Source organism: Euprymna scolopes, chromosome 22, assembly GCF_053919585.1.
Source record: "Euprymna scolopes isolate OS-2025 chromosome 22, ASM5391958v1, whole genome shotgun sequence".
NCBI classification, from domain to species: Eukaryota; Metazoa; Mollusca; class Cephalopoda; order Sepiida; family Sepiolidae; genus Euprymna; species Euprymna scolopes.
Window position 1 is genome coordinate 11,116,434 of NC_136503.1, and position 19,222 is coordinate 11,135,655.

Genomic DNA, 19,222 nt, shown 5'->3' on the forward strand with positions numbered 1-19,222 from the left:
CTCAAAAATATAAAGTAAAAAATAAAAAGTTAAAAATAAAAAATAAAAAATAAAAACTCAAAAATATAAAGTAAAAAATAAAAAGTTAAAAATAAAAAATAAAAAATAAAAACTCAAAAATATAAAGTAAAAAATAAAAAGTTAAAAATAAAAAATAAAAAATAAAAACTCAAAAATATAAAGTAAAAAATAAAAAGTTAAAAATAAAAAATAAAAAATAAAAACTCAAAAATATAAAGTAAAAAATAAAAAGTTAAAAATAAAAAATAAAAAATAAAAACTCAAAAATATAAAGTAAAAAATAAAAAGTTAAAAATAAAAAATAAAAACTCAAAAATATAAAGTAAAAACTAAAAAGTTAAGAATAAAAAGTTAAAAATAAAAACTCAAAAATATAAAGTAAAAAATAAAAAGTTAAAAATAAAAAATAAAAACTCAAAAATATAAAGTAAAAAATAAAAAGTTAAAAATAAAAAATAAAAACTCAAAAATATAAAGTAAAAAATAAAAAGTTAAAAATAAAAAATAAAAAATAAAAACTCAAAAATATAAAGTAAAAAATAAAAAGTTAAAAATAAAAAATAAAAAATAAAAACTCAAAAATATAAAGTAAAAAATAAAAAGTTAAAAATAAAAAATAAAAACTCAAAAATATAAAGTAAAAAATAAAAAGTTAAAAATAAAAAATAAAAAATAAAAACTCAAAAATATAAAGTAAAAAATAAAAAGATAAAAATAAAAAATAAAAAATAAAAACTCAAAAATATAAAGTAAAAAATAAAAAGTAAAAAATAAAAAATAAAAAATAAAAACTCAAAAATATAAAGTAAAAAATAAAAAGTTAAAAATAAAAAATAAAAAATAAAAACTCAAAAATATAAAGTAAAAAATAAAAAGTTAAAAATAAAAAATAAAAAATAAAAACTCAAAAATATAAAGTAAAAAATAAAAAGTTAAAAATAAAAAATAAAAAATAAAAACTCAAAAATATAAAGTAAAAAATAAAAAGTTAAAAATAAAAAATAAAAAATAAAAACTCAAAAATATAAAGTAAAAAATAAAAAGTTAAAAATAAAAAATAAAAAATAAAAACTCAAAAATATAAAGTAAAAAATAAAAAGTTAAAAATAAAAAATAAAAAATAAAAACTCAAAAATATAAAGTAAAAAATAAAAAGTTAAAAATAAAAAATAAAAAATAAAAACTCAAAAATATAAAGTAAAAAATAAAAAGTTAAAAATAAAAAATAAAAAATAAAAAGTTAAAAATAAAAAGTAAAAACTAGAAAGTTAAAACTAAAAAGTCAAAAATAAAAAGTTAAAAATAGGAATAAAATTGCTTGTAAATAACAGAATTAAAAAAAAACAAAAAAAAACATGATTTCGCTTTGTCATAAACTTTATGACGATGTTATTTATTGAATTTTAAAAGTAAGAAAAAACATGTTGATATGTTTTGGCTTCGGTCAGTGAAGAAAAAGTCCTTCTAGACTGAGGCAATTTTTATCATAAAACCGATTCAGGAAAATGTAATTTTCAAACGCAAAAAAGTTACTTTGCTTGTAAAGACATCATGTAGATGCTGCCAGCTGCGAGCAGACATACGTTCAGTAATTCTTATACCGGTAAACGTGATAAATTACAGAAACAGTTAAACGAATAATGTTTAGTATTCGTTTATTCTGCAGAAAGAAGTGATTGCATGTTTTTCGTCTTCCCACTCATCTCCCATCCCCGTCCACTCCTCCCACCCTCACTTCCATTTCTCAGCATAGCTTTTTTACTTATTTACTACAAAAGGCCTTGAAAGTTATATAGGAATAATGGTAATAATAAAATCTCAAAATGTATATAATTAATTTATCTCCATGCTTAGATATAATCATCTACTTTAATTGTGATAATGATAATTAAAAACAGAAGGCAATGGGGAATAAACCTGTCAGTGACTGTGATATTTATGATAATTGATAATGTTTATATATATATATATATATATATATATATATATATATATATGAATTCTCTTTGTTTTTTTTTATTGCCAATTCATGTCTTCATTGAAAATCTATTCATTGACTTTGATGAACCAATTTTCATTGTTTTGACACTTTTTCATTGAAATCTAAAATTAATGTTCAAATTCGTTAAATAATTAACTCATAATCTTTTTTCTCATCCAGTAATAAAACCCTTTCTCTTTCAACCGTTTTCTTTTTAATCCATTAAAAAATTGTTTCCCTCCTTATCTTTAATTCATTCACAGACTGTTTCCATTTACCTACACAAGCCTGGAGTAAAGGAAATTTTTATATAAACATTATTAAATGCCAAAAAGTGCTCTATTTGTTTACAAAGAACTTTGCAATATTGCTTGCAATAGTTAGCAAGTTTACTTACCACAGTGTATTACCCATAGGCTGTTTTGCTGTATCACCACTGTTCTGCATTGATAGCCAAGGAAGTACTTCATGCTGAGATCGAAACTCGACCAAAACTTCTATTTTATGTGCCATCAGAAACGCCACGATAAAGGGAAATGTTATATAAACATTATCATCTGTTGGAAAGTGCTCAATTCGTTTTATGAGAAGTTTCGCTTTATTGTTAATGATAGCAATGATTTTTTTTTTTTTTTTTTTTTTTTTTACTTTTACTCTTTTTTTCACCCCAAACAAGACACATTACCACTTGGAATGTAAGAGGCTACTTTTTGGGATCATGTTTAGCATGGGATTAAGGGTAAATGGGGGTTGAGCAGTGAGATCTCTGTTCACATTACATTTAAATTTTTGCAATTTACTATAATCAGGGAAGCAACAAACAGGAAGGGAATTTCAAAGTCTAACAGTCTTAGAAAAGAGACAATTAGAGTAGAAGTCTTTCAAGCATCTAGGGACCTCAACAGTGAATGGGTGGGATTTTGCGACATTCTGGGTTAGTTGGGAATATGTATTGGAGGGGGCACAAGTTCTATGAGTTCATCGGAGCTCATTCCATTAAAGTACATATCATGGGGTTATCACAATATCAGTATTTTAACTTTGATACAATATTAATATAAAATCATATATATATATATATATATATATATATGTATAACTATTTCATTTATTCACATAAAAAATACACATACAAATACTAATAACGAACAAGATAAATGCAATTGTAGACACCGCACACTTTGCCCAGTCCAAAACAAATGTCTAACAAAAAGCGTAGTCTATCAAGCAACAATATTTGCAAAAGAAAACCCGAATAACAAAAAATATTACATAGGCATGACTTCCTTAGATTTCAAAACCCGATACTATGACCACAAAAGCACATTCAAAAATAAAAAACACCGTATAAAAACAACACTAGCGAATAAATACTGGGAACTCAAAGAAAGCGGACATTCGCCGGTAGTCGAATGGAAAATAATAAGACAAGCTACCACATGCAGACATTTAGACGACCCATGTAAAAAATTATGCCTCCATGAAAAATTTTCTATCCTGTACTTTAAAGAACCTCAAAATCTATTAAACTGTAGGCGAGAAATAGCAAACAACTGTGTTCACAAAATAAAACTCACTCTAGGATAGCGATACAAAATAGCTTTAAAACTAACAATAACAATAGAAAACAAACAAATAAATAAATTAAATAAACATGAATATACATAAACGATCACACGCATATATGTATATATATGTGCATTATTGTGTAAACATAGGTATATTTATATGTATATAAAAAAAAAAAAAAAAGAAGCAGAACGGCCACCTAAAACCACTAACCTAGCTCTGAAACAGATCCTTTGTTTGATAAAATGCATGCCCATTGGCTGGTAGGAAGAGGAGCGGTGGATACTAGAAAGCTGATTGGCCAACTAGTAATCCTCAACATGTATAAAAACAAGAAGCAACGACAGAATTCGCGCATAAGCCTGACGAATCCTATAGTTGGATGAAACGCAGAATATTCAGTGTAGCTTAATCGCCATATATATTTTATAAATTACTATATGTATATATATATATATATATATATATATATATATATATATATGTATATATATATATATATATAAATAAAAAATTAGTTTTGTATAAAAACCTAAATACACATATTCTAGATTTAACCATTGTTTACATTATCTTAGACAATATGTTACGTAGCGAGGTCACGACACCAAATGAAATGTAAACATACATATGATAGGAATTACTACGAGGTGTCTTCAATAAGTTTCCAGACTTTTTTTGTATGGGTACTTTTATTGATAGTACACAAATGAATCTCTAGTCCCCTTTAGAGTAATCTCCTCTGGCTACAATGCACTTGTTGTTCCATTCCAACAATTTCTGGAATGCTCTATTGAAGTTCTCTTATGCGAGCATGTTAATGACCCTCGTCACAGCCTCTTTCATCTCCTCAATTGTCTCATAACGACAGCCTCTAAGATTTTCCTTGAGCTTAGGGAATAACCAAAAGTCATAGGGAGCATGGTTTAGACTATGGGTGGGGGTGGGTGAGGAACTGTCTTGATGCCCATCGTGGTCAAATAGTCTGTGACAAGCATGGAGCACCCTTGGGGCAGACTTTGTGCAAATCTTCCACATCTTTAGTTCCTCATGAATAATTGTGTGTACAGTTCCCACACTGACATCAAACTGTGCATTTATTGTCTCTATAGATACACGATGGTTCTTATCTATGAAATTCTTTATTTGACCAATCAACTCTGGAGTTATGATTTCTTTATCCCTCCCACACATCTAATCATCTCTGAAAGACTCCCTGCCTTCCTTGAATCTCTTATGCCGCTTAAAAATTGATGCTCGATTCATGCAAGATGGTTCAAAAGCAGTATGAAGCATTCCATACGTTTCTGTGGCATTTTTCAAGTTTAGAACAGAATTTTGTTACCTATCGTTCTTCTAAAGTGTCTTCACGTCAAGATTGCATTTTTGTAATTCACCAGCTGTGACAATCAGGCTTTAGTAGGATGTATTCCAATTTCTGCTGTAGCTGTTCATTTGAGCCTGAAATCATAAAAATTGGTCAGTCATCTCATAAGATGTATAGCAATAATATACTGATTTTTTTAAGAGTCTACGACAAATTTAAATGCCTATACAAAAAAGTCTGGAAACTTATTGAAGGCATGTCGTATGATTCATTAGCATCTCCCCCCCTCTTCTACTTCTCTCTATCCCTTCTTCTCTCACCTTGTGCATACAATACATTGCTTTTTTTTTTTTCAAATCTTCTATATTACATGCTTACTTTATCATTTCAGAGTGCTATCAGCAGTATAGGTAAAAAGTAAACAAAATAAATCAAATATCAATGTAATGTCGCTTCCATTATTCTATTTATTGTCACGTGACAGAGATTGCTGTCGAGTTGAAGTTGATAAGTCTTCGTTGTGAATGTACGTGTCACGAATTGATTGGTTATATCTTCTAGGATCAGGTCAGATCGGATCACTCAAGTAATCTCCATCCACGCATTCGCTGATCTTGCTGGCTATGTCTGTCTTGGCTAAATGTTGCTGCTCTGTACGTGTCATTATTTGATAGTTGATATAGTTATTTGATAGGTGATATCATTATTTGATGGTTGATATTGTTATTTGATGGGTGATATCATTGTTTGATAGCTGATATCATTATTTGATATGTGATATTATTTGATAGCTGATATCTTCCGATTTTGTTTTGTTTTTTTTAAATTTTCTTATCTTTTTGGTTTTGCTGGGGATGTGGCATTCTACTAGATGCCAGACATCCACCACTATTTCAGAGATTCCATCGAGAGATTTTTCTTTTAAAGATTTTAATTGTCCCTTCTTTATAACGATCTTGCACTTGATTCACTGGGTATATTCATTTATTTTTAGAAAGAGGGACCAGAGATTTACGCGTAGTTGTGCTTCTTCTATGAAAAACATGATAAAGCAGAGAGACTAACAACGTCTCTTCTATGAAAAAGGTCACAGCTGCTTTTTATTTTCTTCAGCAGCAACTTTACAATAACAAGTACACAATCTTCCTACCGGTCTGACACAAGATCACCATTTTCGAGAAATTATCCCTCCCCCTCACCTCTTTGTAAGATGTTAATTGCCCCTTTAAACACGATCGTTTGCTTCTCTCTTGCATTTGATTCACCAGGCATGTTTACGAGGTAGTTTTTGAAATTCACTTTCACGAGCTCAGTTTCTCATATAATTACTGGAGCGATGAAGATCCTTCTTAGATGTCAGTTTATTTTCATGTTTTGCATAAATCATTGTTATTCCATTATCTTCTCCCTCTTAGCGCTGTGCAAGCCAGCATCATTAGAAACACTGCGAGAAAGATGTTTTTGTTGTTGTTTTTCTTTTTTTAATTTTCATCTACAACCTTGCAATTATAAATACACTAGCTTTCTCTTAGTCTGGCATAAGATCACCGGCTCGAAGAAATCTTCTCCCTATACACATACAAACAAATCTAATATATAGAAAGCTATATGTCAATCTGTCTGTCTCCGTATTTCCAAACTCTATCTTCTCCGATACTAAAAGTCACAGAGCGGCGCTAGGGGCCTCAAATGATTGGATTTTTTTACAGACCTTTCTTTTATGGGTCTTTAGCCGGTTAAAATAGTTTTTAAGGGATCAAAAAAGGGGTCAAAATTGAAAAAAAAATCGTTATACATTTTGTACATTTATCTTAGTTTATTTTGAATTTTTGGTTGGTTGGTTGTTTTTGTTTTATGGCATTTCAACCCTTTTCAGGTTATTTAATGCCGAATCCAGTGATTTTGAGGAACATATTTTTTAATAGAGTATATTTGTTTGTTTTTTTTAAGTCGGTTTCTACTTAACCCATAGTTGGGACCCTAACAGGTACTACCAGTCTGGGTCAGAGTGGACCTGGGAGCAATAGCAATTAAAGGGTGGCTCCACACTTCCCAAAGCCTGCAAGCTGGAGCCTCATCGTCGGATATAGTTGGAGGTCATATCCAGGACCGTTATATTTTTTCTTCATATGCATGTCACGTCGTTATAGTGATTACTTCACCAGCTTTGAATACTAGTTTCGATTTTAGCTGATGGCACCGAAATATTTTTTTTGCTTTTGAAATCATGACTCTATAATAATGTATACGAAATCTAGAAAAATTAAAATATCATATTTACGCGTATTTTACGCCCAGGCAAAGCTCCCCTTCCCGCTAGTTTCCTATATAACATCATGTGTTGTAACTATAAATGAAAGAACTATTAATTTGTAGAAATCAAAGTAATATTCTCTTGGCAGTTATTTATTGGTTAACTTGAATAACTTGGAGGAGGGGTGCAAGGTGAAGAATAAATCTCTACACGAATGATAATTTTTTGCATAATCATCTTGACATATCAGTTCTTGTTGGATCACAAAAGTTAAGCGAGATGGAGCCTGGCCAGTACTAGATGGGGGACCATTTGGGAATGCTAGGCGCTGTATGTAATTTTTTCCATAACCAAGATATACATGCAGTTGGAGCCCACTTGTGGATTTTGATATTCCCAGTAAACTTTCTCCTTCAGAGGAAGCCGGCATAGTAAGAGTGGGGCTAGTACCACACCAAGTATTACCAGTTCGTTCGTACAAAGGTCTGATGAAGTGCTGCATCTGTTCGTTCATTGTGTATATATATATATATATATATATATATATATATATATATATATATATATATATATATATATTAACAGAAAGATGCGACCAGAGAGAGTTTTATTAATAAAGAGATAAGAAAATTCTTCAATAAAATCTATATACTATATATGGATTTTTTTTTTTTTTTTTTCTCTCTTCAAGTTTAAGTTCTTTCGGGTTTTGAGAATGTCAATTGCACAAATTATTCTCCAACTCCGTTTTTGTATATTCGCGTTTGAGTTTGTAATGTTCCCTTTGGTAACAATGTGTTTGTTTCTCCTGCATCGTTGCTCTAACATTTGGTAATCGATGCCAGACATCGTTGTCACTTGAATTGTGTAAATGCTATTCTTTAAAACTGAAAGCTGTAACTATTTACTTCCTTTGCTATGAAAATGGTCGCCTTTAATCTTTACTCAAAAGCCTGTTTGGTTTGGTTGTTTCGTTTTACGGCATATCAACCCTTTTCGGGCTATTCAATGATGAATTCGGTAATTTTGGAAAAAATCTTTAATGCTTCAAGATTTTATATCTTTAAATATTTATTTAGGGAGTTTTTTTTTTCGGCATATCAACCCTTTTGGGGTTATTTCTTGCCAAATCCAGTAATTTTGTGAAAAAAAGGTTTTATGCTTCAAGTTCTCTAAATATTTATTCACGGAGTGTCGTTTAGTTGTTTTGTTTTACGGCATATCAACGCTTTTCAAATTATTTAATGAATTCAGTCATTTTAGAAAAAAAAATTTATATTTCAAGTGCTTTATATTTTCAAATATTTATTCTAAGAGTTTGGTTTGGTTTGGTTTGGTTATTTTCTAAATGAAAATTGTTGTCTTTGTTTTTGACCTTGCAGAACATGATTGAGTTTTATAAAGAAAAAGAAAAAAACAATAACATCAATATTTGGTGTATTTTAGGTCAAATTTAATCAGTATGTAGAAAGATGGATTATAATATATACTTCTCCATCATACGTATAAATCATTGGAATATTATCGACAGAGATGCGGCCAAGTATGTTCAAAAGAGACTGTTCCGTCTGTCACACGTAAGTTTGAAATAGCATTTTTTATATCTATCCAAGTCATTCTATAAAAGCTTCTGTTCATTTGTTGGTCAGTTGTTCGGTCACACTTAAGTTTGGAATAATATTTTTAGATTGATCTATGTCTTTCAAACAATTGTGGATATTTCTAATAGAGCATCTCATTAAGTAAATGTGGTATTGTGATGAAGTGAAGGTTTGATTGTTTTTTTCTTTATGGCATATTGTTTTAGTTTATTTAAGCCAAATTCAGTAATTTTGGAAAAATGTTTTCATGCTTCAAGTCCTTTATATATTTATATCTTTATTTATTTATTTATTCATATATTTATTTATTTATATATTTATTTATTGTGCTTGGATTGGTTATTTTGTTTTGTGGCATATCAACTAGTAATGGGATGATTCCAATATTTTTACCGATTCCGATTCTTTATAAATCTCTAAATATTAAACTATAAAATTGTTATTTTTTCCCGATTACCGTAAAAACACATGTTAAATGTGCAGATATTTTTCTAAAACATAAAAATACATTTGTGGGGGAATGATTGTTAGATTTTAGTTTTACTTGTAATTTCCAATCAATAAATATTTATTATTTTAACATTACTACCAGTAGTGGAAGATTTTGTTTTAAACAAAATCAAATAAAAAAAGATAATTAAATGAATAGTTTTGGGCATTACAAAATAGACACATTTTTTCCGATTTTGATGCCGATTCTGATACCGCAAAAAATTCCAATTTTCCCGAATCCAATCAATCATCCCAACACTAATATCAACCCTTTTTCAGTTCAATTATTCTGGAAAAAGTTTTTTATGTATCAAGTTCTTTTTATTTATCTGCAACTATTTATTCATTGTATTTAGTTTGATTGTTTTGATCGAGAAAAGTACTGTTTTTTTTTTTTTTGGATTTGCAGAAAATAATTGAGTTTTGCGAAGAAAAAGAAAAAAAAATATAATAGCATCGATGCTTGACGCATTTAAGTTAGAAAACCAATATTTTCGCACAGCCTGATCTGGTAGCACCATCAATAGGTGAAGGTTAAATGGTGGTAGACTGGGCGGAAGTGTTTGAACGAATAGGTCAAAACGCGTCCCATTAAAAGTAAAATAGACAGAGAACAACCACCAATCCCCCTACACGCACATACTTTTTATGAACTTGTACCTATTTTGTTAATGAAATTGATTTTTGTTTGCGAATAAATATTTCAAAGTGTAGTACAGTGACGTACAGAGACCTTTTTCAGGTGCTCAAGTGAAAAAAATGTTAAGAATATAGTAATGGTGGGGTGCAGGCCTATAATACATTCCTCTGAAAAAGGTCATTTTAAAAACAAGAATAAAAAGAGCAGGTGTTTGAGCACCCCTAAAGCCCCATCTGCACATCCCTGGCGTAGTATCTGATTTGTTCTTAGTCAGAAAAGGAGAAATTCTTTTTGGTTGGTGCCATTGTTTTTAATACTTTCTCCTATCCAAAATGCCCCTTTTTGCGGAGCTGGATTTCCTCCATATTAAACCGACCTCGTATCACATCTATTCCTCGTGGGGAGGCAGGAAATAGAAATGATGGAATTTCAACTCCTACGTCTTACGAAAGAAATTCTCATTTCTCTATTAAGGTGACTTCAAGTAACGTCTCTATGCAATAACCATTCAGCGATATTAAATGCTTGGCTAACATTGTCATGCTTTGAAATTTGTTTCTTCTTATGCGGCCTTTAGGACTGAATTGGAAAAGACGAGCTTGGTCAGGTGTGCTCAGTAATTAGTGAAAATAAGTGGAAATAAAGAGAAACGGGACAGGATGAGAGATGGAGGGAGTCAATCCTTTTCTTTTTATATAGGGGGCGCTGTTGATTCGTCTATTGATCTATCACGCTTTAGGTTGAAATAAGATTTTCTTCACTAAACCCACTAAACAGGGATTGATTGGATGAATCATATAATAGATACGTCCAAAAACTTCTATCAGAGCCTCTGTTTGTCTGTTTGTCTGTCACACGGGATTTTAAATGCACGTGTTGGTTTGTCTGTCACACATACGTCTAAAATAACATTTTTAGATTCGTCAAAGCATCCCTATAAATAGCTTTATCTTGTTTATATAAAAATTGATAATTTGGATTATTTGGACTATTGTTCTTATCTTGAATGTTATTTTCACAACGTTTCGGTCGGTGTAACCTCTGACCTTCTTCAGGTGTATTTTTAGAAAGAGAAACCAGAGATTTATGCTTAGTTGTGCACCTTCCATGAAAGTAATGATAAAGCAGAGAGAGACTAACAACGTCTCTTCTGTGAAAAAGGTCACAGATGCTTTTTGTTTTATTCAGTAGCAACTTTGCAATAACAAGTACACAATCTTTCTACCAGTCTGGCACAAGATCACCGGTTTGGAGTATTCCCCTCCACTCTTTTTTAAATTCTAACTGCTGCTTTAAGTGAAATTGTTTGCTTCTCTCTAGCACTTGGTTCACCGAGTACATTCACCAGGTAATTTTTGAAATTCATTTTCATCAGCCTATTTGTTCCTATAATTTGAAATAATATTTTTTTAACTAAATGCAGAAATTGATTGGATGTATTAAATTATAGATACGTCCAAAAACTTCTATCAGAGTCTCTGTCTGTCTGTTCGTCTGTCACATGTGATTTTTAAATTGTATTTTTAGATGCACGTGTTGGTTTATTTGTCTGTCACACATACGTCTACAGTAGCAGTTTTAGATTCGTCAAAGTATCTCTATAAATAGCTTTATCTTATGTTTTTGAATTTTTTTAGATGAGGATTGATAATTTGGATTATTTGGACTACTGTTCTCATCTTGAATGTTATTTTCACAACGTTTCAGTCGATGCATCCTCTGGCCTTCTTCAGATGTATCTTGTCAAACTCAGGAATCTCTCTCTTGAACTCAAGAATCTGCACAGAATTTTAAACGAAACGCTTTATTTAATCCAGGAAGGTAGCAACAATCACTTACTAAGCAGGCATAGTATAAAATTTAATGAAATATGAAAACTATTAATTATAAATAATTGATAAAGTCACAATATATATATATATATATATATATATATATATGTGTGTGGATTCCATGAACAAAGCTTCTTTCTTAGAACTGCACGCCTGTGGAACTCTGTTCCGTCTGCCTGCTTCCCACCGGACTACAACTTGGATGTCTTCAAGTCCAATGTTAACAAATTCCTAATGAACCGCCCCCTTAAGTAAACACTTCATCAAATCTCCACACTAACGTAATGTACTTGCAATAACCCTTATCCCTGAGTGGCTTCCGGGCCTTGATAAGTGGTGATCACTGTGTAAAAAAAAAAAAATACATATATATATATATATATATATATATATATATATATATATATATATATAGAGAGAGAGAGAGAGAGAGAGAGAGTGGAATGATGAGGTTCGCCCTAAAAGAAAAATCAATGCAGGTAACTTGATTAGGTAGTAGAGCTGACATTTATTCAATGTAGCCGCCTTCAGCCTCAATCACCACCTCGATACAGGTCCGGAACAAAGAGTATGCCTTTTTAACAAGCACCGGTGGGAGCTCAGCGAATACTTTGCGGATGGTGGTGATCAAGCTGGCTTTAGTGTTGTAGGAGGTCATGTTGGTGATGTTCTCAACATATGATCAAACGAAGTAGTCCAGTGGGTTCAGGTCAGGAGGGGAAAGGGCAGTGAGAAGAGTACAAAGTCATAGCACTCCTTCTAAAAGGCAAGTTTGGGTCTCTTTAGACTTATGTGTTGGCATCGCACCCTGCTGCCACACCCAGGGTCTGTCAGAAGCCGCCTAATTGTACCAGACGATCACTACACTCTTCAGCACATTCAGGTACACTTTGAGGTTGACTTTTAAGCTAATTTCAAAGATGTGAGGTGGCATAATGTGACCCTCACTTGAAATCACACCAAAGACCATAACTCTGGCCGGAAATTTTGTTTTCATCACCGTGGACACGTCTTTGTTATTCATGGCAATCCAGCGATGCATTTTCAGGGTGTTGGCAATGGTCCTGTTGTCATAACTTGGATCGGTAGAGAGTATGAGTTGTACAGCAGTTCATCTCTGATCCCGCTCATTGAACATTGTGTCACTTTCAGACATGATAGAAGGCTCCTATCGCTCATGGGATTTGTCTATGACTGCATGATCTGTAACAAAAAAAGAAAACTTTTTTATTAAACGGAAATGGAATCATGTCATCTTTTCTATGGTGGCAATTTTATCATTACACCTTATATTCCGGATGTTGATGGTTCAATCCTCAGTGGAGGCTACGCTAAAAAAATACACCAGCAAATTACTTAGGACTTCTACTCAGTGATGTTAACAGGACGAGAGTATGCTACCCTCATGAATTAAATAAAGGATTCTGTCGGAAATTCTGTGCAGATTCCTGAGTTTGACAGAAAGATTCCTGTATTGAACAAGATACATCTGAAGAAGGTCGGAGGTTACATAGACCAAACCGTTATGAGAATAACGCTCAAGATTAAAGAATAGTAGCCGGAATAATTAAAGTTATACAAAATAGCTCTATCTGTCGATCGGTCCGTCACACTCAAGTTTTATGCATCATTATCTTCTCCAAAAACACAGATTTAATGGATGCATCTCATTTTAAATCCATCAAAGCATTTCTATAAGAAGCCATGTTAATCTGTCGGTTGGTCGGTCACACAAAAGATCAAGATAGTATTTTAGAATGGACGCTTCTTACAAATTCTTTTTTTTTTTTTTTTTTTGTCTTGGTTTTCTTTTCATTGTGTGTCAGAGAATCGATTTTGGAGACAGGTTTTCACTCGAACGAAATACAGCGGACGTGTTCGCGCAGGTTTATAATAATCCACAAGAAAGTCAGATTTCTCTTTATCCGAAAAATCAGCCATTTTCTTCTTTTGCTTCCCTGTTTTTAAAGCATAACTCTGTTTTGCTTTGTTTCCCCCCCCCCCACAACTTTTCCCCCTCTTAATGTTTGCCATTATCAATCGGCTCTTTTCGAGCAAAGTTTCCAGAAGACATTTTGGAAGGTTTAAGTAACATCAGATTATAACCTTTCTTTCTTCTTCTTTGTCTTCTGTCTTCGTCAATGTAAGAGACAGGTTTCAATGGTTGATGTTATGTCTTTATAGCTTACGTCTTTATAACTGATGATAATGAGACACCTTTTTGGACTTTTTACTCTTTTATTTATAGGTAGGCTTTACGTTTCTCTTTTTACGCAGATTATTATTATTATTATTATTATTATTATTATTACTACTACTACTACTACTACTACTACTACTACTACTACTCACTAGGAGTAGTCATACAAGCCATCATCAAAGATTTCTCTTTGAGAACAACTTGTGGCGTTATCTGGAGTCTGAGTGACAACAAGTTTCCCGGATTTCTAATACTCCCCCACCTTTTTCGATAACCATTGCAGATGAATTTGCGTTATCGTAACAGCCGCTTACCATAGATTTCCCATTGGTCTTCACGGGAATTTGGGTGGCAAAAAGCCTCCTCCAAGTACCAGTCCTCTTTGCACTCAGCAGAGGTCTGGTTAGTGCTTTCTCCCCTCATCTTTCCATCCTCCTTGCTTATTTGGTGTGGTGCCAGTTGTTGGTGACATACATAAAAAAATGGAGGAATGTAGGGGTGCAGGGCGTTAACTTACAATTATACAGTTTCAGTTTTCATGATTTAATGTGATGCTCCTTTGTGTTTCACATCTGTATCATTTTCTGCATGTTCAGTTTGTGCATGTAGCTCATGTGTGTTAGTTTCCGCATTCAAGGGTTTTCTTTGATATTTCAGCCATTTTCATTATTGTCATCCGTCATATTTTATCAGGCATCCTTTTGATTCCAATCTCTCTCATTCTCTTTTCAAAGATTTTTGGTATTGTTCCTAGTGCTCTTACTATTAGTGTTGTTATCTTGACTTTTTCATCTTCAATATCTCTTTGAGCTCTCTGGTCAGTTCCGTGTATTTGATCCGCTTCTCCATCTCCTTGATTTTTGTTCTGTGATTTGTTGGAATGGCAAAATCTGCAATCTCTTAAGTCTTTTCCTTCTTGTAAACTATTATGACATCTGGTCTTCTTGCTTGGATGGGTTTATTCATTTGTATGTCCATGTCCTATAGAATTTTGTGACTTTCATTTTCAAGTAGTGCTGCCAATTTATTATTATTATTATTATTATTATTTACTCACTAGGAGTCATTGTAAGTGATTGTTACACGTAATAACAAGTGATATTGCCTGGTGTCTTACAATAAGTCTCTTCAGATTTCTAGTGCTCTCCATTTTTTTCAATAACTAGTGTAAATCACTTTGCATTATCGCAATAGCCATTTAAAATCAATTTCTCGTTGACAACGACCATTAGCCTCCTATGGAATTTGAATGGCGATAAGACTCTCCAAGATTCCAGTTCTCTCTGCACCCTTCAAGTGGAGGTCTGTTTAGTGCTTTTTCTCCTTAGTTTTTCCATTCTCCTTGACATTTCATGACTATTTTAATGCCATCACATTTTTTTTAATTGGGAGGAGGGGGAAGTTTATACAATTTCTTGCGGTTTAAATTTCTTTCAGTTCAAGTGGTGGTATTCTTTTCTTTTTTTTATTTCTATTGCAATTTCTCGGTGTCTGGTTTGCATTCATAGTTTACGCTAGTTGGTTTCCACATTCGAGGATTTTCCTTAAGAGTTCAGCTGCTTTCATCATTGCCGTCCATTGTATTAGTTTCAGTCTTCCTTTTGATTCCAATTTCTTCTATCTTTTTTCTTTTTCAGGATTTTAGAGACAATTTCTATTGCTTCTATGATTATTGGTATTATATTGACTTTCTCCGTGTTCTATATTCCTTTCAGTTTTCTGAAAAGTTTTGTGTAGTTGCTTGCAATTTTTTTGCCTTCTTTATCTCACTCTGTAAACTGCTGGGATGACGAAATATACAATTTGGCTAGTTTTCTTCTTAATTATTGACATTCTGTCTCCTTGCTTGGATTTCTTGTTTGTATTTCCATGATCCTGAGCATTTTATAACTTTCGTTTTCCAGTATTGTCTCAAGCTTGTGCTGGAACCATCTGTCTGCATGTTGGAAATGTAATCGTTTGCATAGTTCCCAGTGAACGACTTACCCTAAGTAGTCATGTCTGTTCCTGTATTCTTTTTGTTGCATTTACTTATGTGCTTGATCGTTTGCTCTTTTTGTTCACAGAGTTTACATTTTCTGGGTTTTATCTATTTTAGCTTTGATATGGTTAGTTCTTATCGCATTGTTCTGTGTTAGCAGCGATTCCGTTTCTCTGTTCAATGTCCTTTTTATAGCGATACTCATGTGTATCTCTTTGTCATTCTTACAAATCATCCATATAATTTTTTCTTTTTTTCCTTTTTTTTTTCTTGTCATTTTAGTTTCTTGTTTCGGTATTTCCTGTATTTTTCGCCTTGACGCTGTCTCTTGCTGCATTGACCAATTTTTTGTGTTCTCAATTCGTTTTTTTTTTGTTTCATCTATATAGTTTTCTATACTAACCAGTCTTCTTCTGCCTCCTTTCCCTTTCATGTAGAACTGATCAGCAGCATCCTTTGAATATAGTGCATAGTCATTAGTTTCATAGTTTTCTGGTCAATATGCCTATTATTATTATTATTATTATTATTATTATTGACACATTTGTAAATTTTTAAACTATATTTTTTTAATGTCTTCGATATTAAAAATTTTATTATTTACATTATACTAGCATGAAGATCCGACGTTGCTTGGAATTAAAAGAAGATCACAACTATGTACTTTTTCGCTATGCTCATACAACCGTATTAATTTTTTGGTTTTTACTGCCCCCTTCTTTCGTTTCGCTCCTTAATATAATCAAAAGAAGCTGAAAATGTTGGAAAACTTTCTGAATGAGTATCTTTACATATGATATTAGTATCTTTACATATGATATTAGTATCTTTACATATGATACTAGTATCTTTACATATGATATTAGTATCTTTACATATGATACTAGTATCTTTACATATGATACTAGTATCTTTACATATGATATTAGTATCTTTACATATGATACTAGTATCTTTACATATGATATTAGTATCTTTACATATGATACTAGTATCTTTACATATGATACTAGTATCTTTACATATGATACTAGTATCTTTACATATGATACTAGTATCTTTACATATGATATTAGTATCTTTACATATGATACTAGTATCTTTACATATGATACTAGTATCTTTACATATGATACTAGTATCTTTACATATGATACTAGTATCTTTACATATGATATTAGTATCTTTACATATGATACTAGTATCTTTACATATGATACTAGTATCTTTACATATGATACTAGTATCTTTACATATGATACTAGTATCTTTACATATGATACTAGTATCTTTACATATGATACTAGTATCTTTACATATGATATTAGTATCTTTACATATGATACTAGTATCTTTACATATGATACTAGTATCTTTACATATGATATTAGTATCTTTACATATGATACTAGTATCTTTACATATGATATTAGTATTTTTACATATGATATTAGTATCTTTACATATGATACTAGTATCTTTACATATGATACTAGTATCTATATATATGGTATTAATTTCATTAAAATGTACGGCACACACAACGGTTCTTGTTAGATCACCAAAGTTAAGCAACGTTGAAGCTGGTCAATACTAGATGAGTGACAAATTCGAGAATTCCAGGGTAAGAGAATGTCGACACTTCCTTGCATCAAAATCAGAGGCTTTCTTCAGGTGTGTCTTGTCGAACTCAGGAACCTTGAACTGAACCTTTTATTTCATCCAAGGAGGGGGAGGGGGAGTGTTCTCTTCCCATTTTCCACATAAAAATTTTAAGTAATTCTTTATTATATTCCTAGTATTGCCAGAATTGAGGATTAAATCTTTAACCCCGACAAGCTTATCCAATTATCACCTGGCACTTTTATCCGTTGTATTATGACCTGGCACTTTTATCCGTTGTATTATGAGTCCATGCTATCAATCTTTATCTGAAAAATTCCAAAACACAAAATCAACATTTGATTCTGCCTAGGAATTTCTTCACTTTTATTCTGGCACACATTATTAGTAACTTGGAGACATTAATGACCAAAAAAAAAAAAAAAAAAAAAAGATGAATCAGCTTACTATAATAATATAAAATATAAAAAATCGCAAGTCGGATCAAATATCGATTTGTTAGATGCAATACTATTTGACTTTAACTCCAAGAATCCATCTGACTTAATTTATATATGAGAAAGAAAATTATATGAAAAATCTATAGCAATCTAATTTTCCCACAATCAGACTAGGGATGAAATATTTGAAAAACTTAAGTTTATATAATTTAAAGACAAAAATCTTTTTTTGTGTTATTGTTGCAGGTCCAGAAAATCGAGAGCCACTACTCGTGACGCTGAGAATGGTGTCTTTCATGTCCGACCAGTTAAACACAGGAGAAGTCCAGAAAAAACAGCCGGCAGACAAGCAGCAGATTATGACAAAGGTTTTTGCTGTTTTTTTAAAATTATTTTTTTGTGTATTTTTTTTATATTTTATACTTACCCTGCAGACAGAAAAAAGTAAAAGTAAAAACAATTTAAAAAATAAATAGAAATGCTTTTATCACACACATACATATATATGTATATATATATATGTGTGTATATGTATATATGCGTATATATATGTATATATATATATGCGTATATATATATGTACATATATGTGCGTATATATATGTATATATATGTGTGTGTATATATATGTATATATATGTGTGTGTGTATATATATGTGTATATGATGGTCTACTTGTGATGCATGTCTGATGCTCTGCATAACCTCTTGTTTAGCTCCCCCTTACCTAAACCGAAGCTCTTTAAAAAAAAATATGACGACAGTACAATCTAAAAATAAGCTTAAACCAGGCTTAGGGACAAACAAATTCAACTTGCCTCCTCCCTTGAGGCTTGCATTCACAAATATCCGTGGGCTTAGGACTAATTTAGCTGATGTTGAAGCATTTCTCTTAACAAATACCCCGGATATCTTAGCACTAAGTGAGACTAACCTACACTCCTCCATCCCCTCTAACCATTTTAACATGCCTGGATATCTCCCACTCTGCCGTAAGGACTCTGACAGACATATGCACAGACTTGGAGTTTACATTCGTAATACCCTTCCCTTGACTAGAGAAACAAACCTAGAAACAGATGAGCAAGCCTTTATGTGCTTTAGACTAAACATGCAACACAATATTAGCTACTATTATTTTCTCTACCGCTCTCCCTCGACTCAGGACTGCACCATAATAAACAAAGTCTCTGACAGCATAGACACGGCACTGTCCCTCGGCACTAGCGCACAAATACATGTATTTGGTGACTTTAATGTC

General features: G+C 31.7%; 1 protein-coding gene and 1 long non-coding RNA gene across 21 annotated transcripts in view; one reads left to right on the plus strand and one right to left on the minus strand.

The window, feature by feature from the left end:
- LOC145243887 (uncharacterized) overlaps nucleotides 1-19,222 on the plus strand; it is a 1,140,095-nt gene that overhangs the window by 953,966 nt on the left and 166,907 nt on the right. For all 20 annotated transcript variants that reach the window (XM_080106980.1, XM_080106982.1, XM_080106985.1 and 17 more), the window contains one exon: nucleotides 18,208-18,329. In XM_080106980.1, coding sequence (XP_079963106.1) covers nucleotides 18,208-18,329 — 122 coding nt within the window. The remainder of the gene's footprint in view (nucleotides 1-18,207; nucleotides 18,330-19,222) is intronic.
- The window catches only part of LOC145243891 (uncharacterized), a 213,011-nt gene that overhangs the window by 2,325 nt on the left and 191,464 nt on the right, over nucleotides 1-19,222 (minus strand). The window lies entirely within an intron of this gene.